The 12,663-nt window shown below is 42.5% G+C and overlaps 2 protein-coding genes across 2 annotated transcripts; both read right to left on the bottom strand.

Annotated features, from left to right (window-relative positions):
• Positions 1 to 4,254: 4,254 nt before the first annotated feature.
• On the bottom strand, positions 4,255 to 4,605 carry LOC308083855 (elongin-C-like; the record flags this gene model as incomplete). Its single annotated transcript, XM_080426263.1, has 1 exon — positions 4,255 to 4,605. The coding sequence occupies one exon, from the start codon at positions 4,603 to 4,605 to the stop codon at positions 4,255 to 4,257; it is 351 nt and encodes a 116-aa protein (XP_080282389.1).
• A 2,880-nt stretch (positions 4,606 to 7,485) lies between these two features.
• Positions 7,486 to 7,836, bottom strand: LOC308084189 (elongin-C-like; the record flags this gene model as incomplete). Its single annotated transcript, XM_080426723.1, has 1 exon — positions 7,486 to 7,836. One exon carries the CDS (start codon positions 7,834 to 7,836, stop codon positions 7,486 to 7,488), a length of 351 nt encoding a protein of 116 aa, XP_080282849.1.
• Positions 7,837 to 12,663: the final 4,827 nt, after the last annotated feature.

Raw genomic sequence — 12,663 nt, 5'->3', positions numbered from 1 at the left:
AGCTTAGTTTTTATTTCGTTTTTATTACGATTTTGTCAGTGAAAAAAGGTAGTCGACGAAAGATTTTCGTCATAGTTTTAGTCAACAAAATCAACACTGATTTAGATATTGAGATACAAGGTTTCTGCCCAACAGCAGCTTCTGCTTGGCATATTTAAAGTATGTGGATTAAAATCACATTTCATTTCAATATTAGAAAGGGGAACTCTCCCAAGAGGCATGCCCCAATAATAACCCTTCCACTGTCTGATGCAGTGACGTCAAACTGTGTCTCTCTCTCTCTCTAGGTCATGTGTGTATGTAGTGTACGTCTTTAACTGAACGGCCGGCACCTCTGTCCTGTCCTCGTGCATGTGTGCGTCATAGGTGCACGGCCTCTTCTGTCTGTGTCTGGTTGCACGTGCCCACATGCGTGGGGTAATACTGAAATTCTGCCCGATATATCCGATAACTAATCGATTGCAAAGTCAAATCGGTCGATACAGATAACGATGTTTCAATACAAGTTTCCAGTAGGGTTTACCTTACCGTACACCTGTTGTGCAGTAACTGTTATTCTCGGTCTAAAAACAGTGCATTCTGCCTGATATATTAGGCTTACTGCACATACGTATCAAACAATTACATGTAGGTTGTAGAGATTTTATTTGCTTTTATTTGTTCAACAGGTACACCCTTTTGAAAGCTTCCCCAGAAAACACTGCTGCCTTCAGTCATCACAAAAGGCTTCTACAGGTTCACATTCAAACATAAATATGAAACAAAATATTTGCATTAATTTGCCGATACTGATTTTACCGATACTGCATTGTCAAGATACCGATATGATGAACGATTAATCGTACATCCATTTTTTTTTTATCGTGAAAATTCGTGCAAATCTTTTAATATATATATATATTTTAAAGAGAACATTTGTAACTCAAATCTTTGCTTCTGGGGGTCCCTGGAACAAAATATTTTGAGATAGGGTTCTGCGGCCAAATACATATCTAAAAATGTTTTCTAAATCCTAACAGTATGTTGCTATTGGCTATCAGTGTTGCTCCAACTTTTTCATGTCAAAATTATATGTATTTGGCCGCAGACCCCATCTCAAAATATTTTGTTCCAGGGACCCCCAGAAGCAAAGATTTGAGTTAAAAAATATATATATACTGTATGCATTCAAATATTTTCACAAATGTTCAAGATTTTTCACTATGAGCTTGTATATCTGCTATTTTTGAATAGCCAAAGTATAAAATAATGGTTTAAGTGGTTACACAGATGCGTTCCCGGTTTTAATAGGTTATTTGGATGTTGACTTTAACTTTTCAGTAACAGCGACTCTCTCCCGTATGTCTCTTTAGAACGTCAAAGAATTTCTGACATCATTACTTAATATTGATCCTGTCCTCCATATTTGTGCAAGACTGATTGGCGTGAACAAAACTCTTTCAATCTCTTTCAACGGGTTGATAGTCATAAGTGTTAAATTAGTCACTGAGGATTTTGCCGTTAAATTAGGATAAATTATGATTTTACAGTGTATATTAGGGTCCCAGTGATAAAAATCCTATCAAATAGGGTTCTGGGGCCTAATGCATATGAAACTGGGGGTCCTTTAAATGAAAAGGGTTGAGAAGCACTGCCATAGCATGGCGTTATGAAAGATGTATTGAGTTCCTTGGTCTGCTTTCAAAGGAATAAATATGGCACTGATTGGTGTAGTTGTTTGTGATCTTACAGTAGCTGTACACTCAGACACACAGGTGAAAACAATCATTATTTTCCACCCTGTCTCACCTAGCAGAGATAAATATGTCAGATACAGCAGTGGTTCTCAACCTTTTCAGGCCCTGACCTCCCAAAATAATCATATTTAAACTGGGGACCCCCCACCCTGATAACCACTTGGAATTAAGTTATTAGTTGATGCATTACATTTTGTTTGACTCGGTTCCACAGATAAATATTGTGAAAATAGGCTATTAGATTGGCTATTTCCTTTACTTATGTCACCTCGAAGGTGTGTAGGTGTGTATTAACTCTTAAAGGTAACAGCACCTATGCATTTAAAGGAAATACTGCCTCTGGTAAAGTGGAACAAACTATTGTAAACATTGTGAATTATAACTACTTAATAATTGTCCTGTGTGTGTTCAGTATATCCACCACAGCCTCTTATATTATTTGACAATTTGGCCAATGTATGAACAGTTTATATAGTATAGTTTGTTGATTACTTTTGATGCACTTTTTGAGGTATTGAAAAGGTCTTAAAAGTCCTTAAATTGTCACTTCACTGTCATCCGGGGGCCCCCCAAAAATCCTGAGTGACCCACAGGTTGAGAACCACTGAGATACAGGAAGTGAAGCCAAGATCACTGAAGCTTCTTTTTACAATGTTGTTGAACACAAATCTTTGCAATGACACACAAGTTGTCATGGCGTTGCAACCTGTCAAAGTGTGACTAGAGGTTTGATATGCCCATATAGAGATCTCTGTATCTGTCAGTCCTTGTCCTTATTAATTTTTTACAACATTTTTATCCCACGATTTTTGTAACCCATTTTTTTCACCCAGTGGCAATTACCTAATCCTGGGCACTACTCTCCCTCTGCCAGCCTGGGGAGAGCCCCGAACTGTCCTTCAATGCATGATGAGTGAGCAGGCCGCTTCTTATCACCTGACAGGGGGAAGTTTCCCGGGTAGGACGTAGCGTATGGAAGGAACACATTATTCCAACCAGTTCCTTTCCCCTCCATCAGGCTGACCAGGGGGAGGCAATATAGAGACCAGGACTACTGCATGTTTTTTGTGAGGGTACCTACCCTAGGTGACACGGGGAGAACATGCAAACGGCACACAGAAAGGCCCTTTCGCCGAACCCACAGGGTATGGGCACTGATGGTGCGGAGGAAAGAACACGCCCACAGCGTCCCCGGCAGGAATCGAACCCAGGACTTTCTAGCTGTGAGCGCTACCAACTGCGCTGCCGTGCCTCCGTCCTTGTCCCTTTCATGAGCATATATGGAGATCTCTGTATCTGTCAGTCCTTGTCCCTTTTATGCCCATATCTGGAGATCTCTGTATCTGTCAGTCCTTGTCCCTTTTATGCCCATATCTGGAGATCCCTGATGTCATCAGTATATGCAAAATCCATTTTTGCCAGACCCAAGGGGTCGGCCTACATGAGGCTTTGTCGGTCGGTCGGTCGGTTTGTCGGTCCCTCTTTTCCTCTGCACACACGTCATGCGAAGTCCGGCCATTCAGATTTCAACCACTAGGGGTCTGGCAGTACCAGGTCTCCTGGTTCCCTTGTTGTCTAATTGCAAGGAAATTTTGCTCGGTTCTCAGGAGAACCGAGCAAAATTGGCATATTCCAATTAGGCTTTCTTCTTGTTTTCTGTATATTGACAGTAAAAAAAAAGCCCGGGAGGATATACTTCTTTTTTTTAATAGTTTAAAGTTATTAAATTCACCCTTTTTTTATGATGTCAGAGTACTACAGGAACTCCCTCTCGGAGTGGCACAGAACGGCTCAGCGTCTCAAATATGAGTTCCCATGGCTCCACACTGGCCTCCAAGTACTGATTGCATAGGGAAGGCCACGCTGTTATTCTGATATCTGTTTTTTTGCCAACCCTGTTGGGGAGAGTGCAGACTAGAGTCTACACATAGTCTACACTGTAGACTGACCATGTGCATCCTTCGATTCACATGGAGCTAAAATCCCCTGACCAGTGACCAGCTATTTCCCCCCCCCCCTTTTTGTAGAATCAATTATTCATTTTGTGTTACTTTTTTTCCTTCTTTTTGCCAATTCCCCCTGTGAAATGGACTACATGGGAATTGGCATAATGGCGATAAAAAAAAAGTTAGGCTACATCCCACCATTCTTGATAATGAGCACCTGAGGGCCTTGAGCTCAGCCTTATCCACTCTGTGAGGGGTGGTGCGTGGGTTTCCTGGCCACTGTCCTCTCCCTTTATTTCCCTATCCTCTCCCCTATTATGTACCTGGAAGGCTTCCAGGTCTCTGATTGTCTTTGTTCGGGACAGGGGTTTGCCCAGGATGTCTTCCCTCACATCCACCACTTTCTCCTCCTCCCCCTCCTCAGGCAAGCTTCTCTTTGTTATCTAGATGTCTTCCCCAAAAGCCCTCCGCTCACTCTCCCGTCACCATTTCCTCCTTCTTCCTTCTTCCTCTCCAACTCCAAAATGAAACCGTGGCATGCAATTTTGTTTCATTTATCTCTCTTGGTCTTTTTAACAATCCAAGAAGTTTGAAGCCATGAGCAGGTCCAGTGCGACTTCCTTCTTAATCTCAAATTCAGGAGCTTCTGGGGCATCGCCGACCTGGTTGGAGTAACGCTTCTTGTAGGAGAAGAACATGCAGACCCTAGACAGGATATGAGAGGGGATCTCCTTCAAGTTCACTTCATTGACCTCATCGTCAGCAACCTCACCTGGCCCACTCAGCATGGCTTTGATGGTGGCAGAGAGGAAGGCATAGTCTTTTTTCACATAGAATTCATGGCCATCTGAAGAGATCAACTTCACATACATGGAATCCGGCCCCTCACAGCCACCATAGGGTTTCTCTACAACACCATCCATTATATCTGAGAGATCTGTTATTTATACTATTAGTAGATATATTCAGATAATCCCGTTGATTGCAAAGACGAACAGAAAGCTATGAGGTCGGGATGCCACATATATACAGATCATTTGTGACGTGTCACGACGTCATATCTGCACATGTCAACGCTTATTTGCCCATATATGGGCATTTATGGATGACACCATTGTGACGTGTCACGACGTCATATCTGCACATGTCAACGCTTATTTGCCCATATATGGGCATTTATGGATGACACCAGTGATCTCTAGAAGTTCCATCAATGTAGGGACCAAGAATTTTAGGACCATTTTCTAAGCCAATCTAAGCTCACAACACATCGCATTGCGTTGTGAGCTTTTTTTAATCTTGACAAATCTTTTCTTATGGGGTCCCTGGCACAACATCGGTTCAAATGGGGGTCCTCGGTCGAATACATGTCAATTTGGGGGTCCTTGACATGAAGTCAGCGTAATACAGACAGTCTATGGTCTACACCAACCAGGGGTTCTCAAACTTTCTGTCTCAAAGGTTCAGCTGAAGTAACCACTATGATTAAATTTTTTGTCTCAATAGGAATACATGTATTAATTGCAATAAAAAAAGGAATACACATTTAGGCTACACATGTAGTGGACAATTATACCACTCAGCTGTGATTGGTCAGTAGCCACTTTCCTGAGTGGCAGTTGGGGCAAACGCTCACCCCAACACATGATTTACGATTCTGTGCCTATCGGTACATAACGGCGCTGAGTCGGCTCAAGAGAACTTCGCAACGTTCGGCACGGCGACTCGCTCACTTTAGCTCGCTCTGCGGTGCCTCTCGTGGCTCAAGTTTGCTTGAGACAGCGCAAGACAGTGTGAGACAGACACCTTTATCGGCCCAAAAAAAATTCTGCAGTTGTTGTAGGCGAGAGGCAGTTCCGCGTGCGTCACAGAAGCGGGCGTGGTTATAGCACAAGCGGTATAGGCTTTGGCATGTGGGCGTTGGCACGGTCTGTGTCCCTTTTGTGCCCATGTATGGCGATCTCTACAGTATATCTGTCTGTCCTTGTCCCCTTTATGCCCATATATGAAGATCCCTGATGATATCAAGATATTGAGCTTTGAGAACCACTGACTATGAATTTGAAGTCATAATTTACAGTTTGGATAATTGATGATGGTTTCAGCACTGTTGTCTTCCATAACAAAATTTAAGTTAAATGCTTCAAAAAGAATAAAACGTTTTAGGGGGGAAAATATGGAGTTATAAATATCTGTGGCGTACTGGCAGTGTGCATACAGACAGACAGACACACATAGACGGCTACGCAGTAAAAAAAATAAAAAAAATAAAAAAGAGGTGAAAAAAGTAATTACAACCACATTTTTGTACAGTATAAAAAAATATATCCTATTCTTCTCACAATATTGCAAACCCAGTACCGGAAAGTGCAAAACCCTGATTGAGAATCCCTGGTCTACACTAGACTGTAGACCATGTGCATCCTTTGATTCACATGGAGCTCAAATCTCCTGCCCAGTGAACAGCTGTTTTCTTTCTTTTTCATTCATCAAACTTACATTAATTATTAGTTTTTTTCACATCTTACCAATTCCCCCTGTGAGACAGGGTCAGGGACTATACACATGGGGGGAATTGGCATAACGAATAAAATGAGAAAAACTTGAAAATTAGGTGGATTTTGGGATCGCGTGGTTCCAATGTGGATCTCGGATTTTCATGTGACTATAGCCTTTGACATCAGTCATCTATCACGTCAGTCGTCTATTACGTATCTACTATGAGGTATGACTCCAATTGGGCAGGGTTTCAGTGCGACCACAGCCCATTGACTTCCATTTTTAAATTAAATATTTAAAAAAAGTATAAAACAAAGAAATGAGTGGACATATGCTTTAGGCCCACTGGCAGCAGATCACTGTTGTTTGGCACTGACATTTTTGCATGTCCGGGACATCGAGCTGCCTCACGCTACAGAAACAGGAGATATGCCCCTGACCGATGGGCCATGTGGCTCTGTACACATTGGTTCGGGGGAATGGGCAGAGAAATAATAATTGGAGAGAAAAAAATGGGACATTATGTCAATCTTGGGATCCACAAGACCACTGAAACAGTGTGGCTCCAATGTGGATCTTGGACTTGGTCACCAGCCTGTGGGTTCGTCTATATATCTATGATGTATGACTCCAAGTTAGGCAAGGTTTCAGCACGATCACAGCCCGTTGTCTTCCATGTATTATTATCATAATATAAAATAAAGTTAAATATTTCAAAGAATATAAAACGTGTGTAAAAAAGAATTGTGGAGGTATGTCTGTGGCCTACTGTCAGCGTGCATACAAAGTGTGGTGCAGATCTGTCCACACACACACATCCTGTCAGACAGCTATGCAGTAAAAAAAAATGTGAAAAAGAAAAAGTGGGAAAAAAAGAGAAACAAAAAGAGGGGGGAAAAGGCTTCCCAACCTTCTTGATGAACACTAAATTGCTAAAAAAAAACTCACTACTGGCCTGGGAACCAGTTCTCTTCTGCTCCTCTTCCAGCATTATTCTCTTCCTCCTCTTTATTCTCCAACCTCCCATATGCTTCCTTAGTCTGTGTAATAAAAATATTAAAATGAAATCAGTACATTTCAATTACTTTGTCAATTAGTAGGTCTATTCCCCACCTAACAAATATTTAAGATGGAGAGCTGATTTCTTGGGTGATGATATTTGTCACTTTCTGGGGTAATTGGTGCAGGCTGACATATCTGTTTATATTAAAATGATGATGAAACTCTTTACTACCAATAAAATGAAAACAGAAAGCTAGGTGCAAATGAAACAATTACATTTTGTTTAATTTATCTTCATCTTTTTAACAATCCAAGAAGTTTGAAGCCATGAGCAGGTCCAGGGCGATTTCCTTGGCAATGTCAAATTCAGGAGCTTCTGGGGCATCGCCGACCTGGTTGGAGTAACGCTTCTTGTAGGAGAAGAACATGCAGACCCTAGACAGGATATGAGAGGGGATCTCCTTCAAGTTCACTTCATTGGTTTCATTCTCTGCAAACTCACCTGGCCCACTCAACATGGCTTTGATGGTGGCAGAGATGAAGGCATGTTCTTTTTTCACAATAAATTCATGGCCATCGGAAGAGATCAACTTCACATACATGGCCTCTGGCCCCTCACAGCCACCATAGGGCTTCTCTACAACACCGTCCATTATGTCTGAGAAATCTGTTCGTAAATTAAAGCTATTAAGAGAGATTCTACTTTGCTTATCGCTTTGGGTCAGTTGTCGGTCTATAAGATATGGGATCAGGGGCTGCTACATGTACAGATAATTTGTGACGTGTTGTTAACGTCACCATAACATTATGGTGTCATGTGCCTCCAAAAAGTATGGATATGGAAAGCAATAAAACAATAACATGGCTTCATGTAATCTCAAACCAATCTGTGGCCAGGCTATGATGTCAGTCATCGGACGTATCTACTGTATGAGGAATATTTCATGCCTCAACATTGAAGCATGAACTTTGAGAACAACTGACTTAACTATAAGTTTGAAGTCTTAATTTACAGTTTGTTGACATCAGTGGACAAATTATTTTAACCTAATTAACCCCTAGGCCTAGAAGATCCATGCTTCATGATCCATGTCAATACTTGCTTGGTACCGAAACCTGAACACGCTGTGACAGATTTTGTAAATACCCAGCTTGCCTGTTTTTTTATTTATTTATTTATTGCACACATGAGTTAATGTTGCACGACTTTAGAATCAGTGACCGTTCATGAATATGAGCATACACGTGTTAATAATAAATTTAAAGTTGGTGACACTTGCATGTTGCAATATCTGCAGTAGTAGGACTGTCAATGTTTCCCAGAATCAGGTTTGAATGAATCCAAAGTTAGATAGAATTAGTTTGAAGTACATAAAATCTTTATGTAATCAGAATCTATTATACTGTAAACATCCCCAATAGCCCTATGTCTTTGCAATGTTTGCATAATTACAAGCAATCCCAAAATCCCAAAACAATCATCGGTTGAATAGTTGCGTCTGGAACACCTGAGAGTAAGAGACATCAAGAGAAAGGTCACAATTATAAATACATTTACAGTCTATGGAACACACTCATTTCTGCCAATGATATGACAGACAGATGAGGATATGACTTCAGACCAGCCCGCCTGGTGTAGCTGATTCAATTAACAACGATTGGAGCTTTCCAATTGGCTATTACACATGTAGTAAATTCCATGCAGGTAGTGAATTTCATACACAAAGCAAAGTACAACAAACTCCAACTGTAGCTCATGACTGTACACTGCAGTGCGCAACAAACCATACCTGTTTGTCGTTAGAATTCACATCACAAACGCATATGAGTGATACAGATCAAAACAGTACAAACAACCTAATAATAATAGGATCAGATAATGTCACACGGTCGAATACTTAATTTTATTCAGTAAAAAATGTGTACTGTGTGAAGTAATCTTTTTTGGGGGTGCCACGCCACGGGGTGCTAATAGGGCCTTCTGAAAAGGATTTGTTCACCCAAAAAACTACTATTTTCTATCAATTACACACCCCATGAAGCCTGAATTCATGGAGATTATTTGTTTTTGTCGCATTCCTGAGCCAATATTTTCAGGCTGCTATGCGGCCTTCAAACCTAGGCCAATGTTGCGCTGATAAGAGCAATGGTCACCGAAGTATGGCCATTTGAGGTGTTAAACACTGCTATAACACTGCTGCCGAACAGTGATGCTCTTGCAGCATTCAGGTGTCATACCTGTGCGACCTTGTGTTCGGGAGGTAGAGGTCTACGACTACTTCCTGGTAAAACCAGAAGTGAACAGATCCATTTCCAGGTTGCACCATTGAACTCCATGCCCCTCAGAGAGTGTGTGGGAGAAGTTTCAAGGCAATCCAAGTTTGGAGCCTGTAGCATGCTGGGAACTGGAGTTATGGCTGTTTAAACCCCAGACAATAAGAAAGCAAAGGGGGTGGGGCTTCAGAAATGACAGCCTGTCCCATAAGACCACCTACCAATTCTGAAGCATTTAGCACACTGGGAACTGGAGTTATGGCTGTTTAAACCCCAGCCAATAGGAACACAGAGGGGCGGGGCTGAAGCAATTACTGCCCGTTCCTATTGGCCGTCTAAGAGCACCTACCAAGTTTGGGGCGTTTAGCATGGTTGGAACTGGAGTTATGGCTGTTTAAACCCCAGCCAAAAGGAACACAGGGGGGCGGGGCTGAAGCAATTACTGCCCGTTCCTATTGGCCGTCTAAGAGCACCTACCAAGTTTAGGGCGTTTAGCATGCTGGGAACGGGAGTTATGGCTGTTTAAACCCCAGTCAATAGGAACACGGAGGGGGCGGAGCAATGGTGCGCCTGTGGCACCCAGGTGCCCATGCACTGGTGATCCCTGGTGTGGCTATTCTGATGGCAGACCCCTTACCAGTGTTGGTGCCAAGTTGGGTGCGGATCGGAGCAACGGTGCGCCTCGCAGGTCCGCATATTACGTTCGTGACATCCACCGTCCGCCCACCGTCCGCCAACCCTCTTTAAATTATTATGTATATGGTTTTTCAGTTATTGAACTCACAATAAATGATCTTTGTGGAGTACATCCTTCTTTTTTATATACAAAGAAAGCTACCTGTATTGAACTGTATGTCCCCTTCCGTATTGTATGCCTCACATATTGTATGTGTCGCGATCACGGCCCCTGTTGTGTCCATGATGTGACTGTTTAGCCACTGAGTGTGTGTGCCTCTGCCCCTTCCTTGCTCTGCTCCTATTTCCCCTCAGCCAATCTCCTACTCTTTCAGAGTTCAGTTTATTGTATTAGTTACCTGAGTGTTTCTGTAAGTTATCATTGTTTAATGCATGTCTTTATAAGTAAACTTAAGTTTGTGATCCTCATCTCCTGCGTTTGTCTGCGTTCCTGCGCTTGGGTCCTACAACACCTTCCTATCCTGACAGTATGTCCCCCAAATTATTGGGTGATACTCCGTATTTAATATAGAGATTTTAACCAAATATTGAGATGACTGACATCATATTGTGGACGACAGAGTACTGCAGGAACGCCCCGTCCCAGTTATTTTATGCCGTGCCACAGAATAGGACAGCGTTCCATGTGGCTCCACACTGACACAGGGAAACCACACCGTTATTATACCCTGTCTTGTGTTAGTTTTTTGCCAACACCTACTGGGTTGGGACGAGTACTAGAGACTACATGGTCAGACTATTGTAGACCATGATGGTCTACAGTGTAGACCACATGCATCCTTCAATTCACATGGAACTTTATTTTTTTTGTCTCCGCCAGGCCGAAAGGCATGGCTGAGACTATGTTTTGCACCCTGTCCGTCCGTCCGTCCGTCCGTCCGTCCATGTGTGTGTGTCCGTCTGTCTGTGAGTAGCTAATCTCCGGCACCGTTGGCCCGGTCGCTGCGAAACTATGCACACACACTCCCTGGATGCCAGATTGGCCTGTTGCACCAGGAGGCCAATTTTTGCACAACATTTTTTGCCAGACCCAGGGGGTCGGCCTACAGGAAGCTTATATTACTCCTACAGATTTTTTCCAAACATCACGCAAATCGGTACACAGTATCTCTACAGTATAGCCATGTGATCAACATGAATCTGTCCATGAATCTGTCCATATTCCATCCTGATTGGCTAAGATTGGCTTCCAAAGTTTGCAGGATTGGTTCATTTTGAACAAAATGCCTCAAATCATGAACCCAGCATGCGATTTCCGTGACATTTTGTACGCACATTCTCACTAGGCCGAGGAAGAAATGCCACTTAAACAATCTCAAATCAGGCTCATGGTGGCGAGATAACTGGCCGATTCACGTTTTTAAACCGATCTGCGTGACTTTGCACGCACACTCCCCAGAGGCCAAGGAAAAACCTTTGCCCTGGATTTTTCACATCTGCCTTTTAGAGCGCCACCAGGAGGCTGACTTTTGTAAAACATTTTTTTCATATTACTCCCATCAGATTCTGTCCAAAAATCCTAGTCATGTGATCAAGACGGACGTGTCCAATATTTTATATTCCATCCTGATTGGCTAACATTGGCTTCCAAAGTTTGCAGGATAGGTCCGTTTGAACAAAATGCCTCAAATCATGAACGCAGCATGCGTGAAATTTTGCACGCACATTCCCACTAGGCCGAGGAAGAAATGCCACCCTTTTCACATTGGCCTGTTATAACGCCACCAGCAGGTCTAATTTAACACTTTTTCGGAACAAAATGCCTCAAATCATGAATGCAGTGTCCGTTTGCCATGAAAGACCTAAGAAATGGCACCCTTTTCACATTGTCGTATTATAGCGCCACCAGGAGGCCACAATAACCTACCTGACCTGGCGGAAACCTGTGCTCCGAGGAGCACTTTTTCTAGTTGTTCTTGTTTCTTTTGTTTCATTTATCGAATTTACAATGAATTACTCAATTGTTTAATCCCTCCATGACAATGAATTATATTCCCCATGGGTATAATTTATACGCATGGGGAAAATGCGGCATAATGACTAATAGGGGAAGGTTTAAAAAAAAAGTTTAAAAAATATGAAGTTAGGGTGCATCCCATCATTCTTGATAATGAGCTCCAGGACTCAAATTGCTCAAATCATGAATGCAGTGTTCGATTGCCGCGAAAGACCTACAGTAAGAAGAAATGGCACCCTTTTCACATTGGCCTATTATAGCGCCACCAGGAGGCCACAATAACCTACCAGACCTGGCGGAGACCTGTGCTCCGACGAGCACTTTTTCTAGTTGTTCTTGTTTCTTTTGTTGTGGGATGTTGACACACACGCAACTATACTTCTTGTTTCTTTTGTTGTGGGATGTTTCTCACAAACATTTGATGGGTGCTGGACCTCTGCTTCCCTCGTCTCTGTGTTTCAAGAACAGGAGTGTCCAGGATGTCTTCTCCCTCACTTTGTTCTCCTCTCCACTACTCGATTCTCCACCCTCCATTATCTCATGATAATGGGAA

Source organism: Gymnoscopelus braueri (assembly GCF_963280865.1).
Source record: "Gymnoscopelus braueri genome assembly, chromosome: 4".
NCBI classification, from domain to species: domain Eukaryota; kingdom Metazoa; phylum Chordata; class Actinopteri; order Myctophiformes; family Myctophidae; genus Gymnoscopelus; species Gymnoscopelus braueri.
The sequence above is the reverse complement of the archived record's forward strand: the minus strand, read 5'-3'. Positions and strand labels throughout refer to the sequence as shown.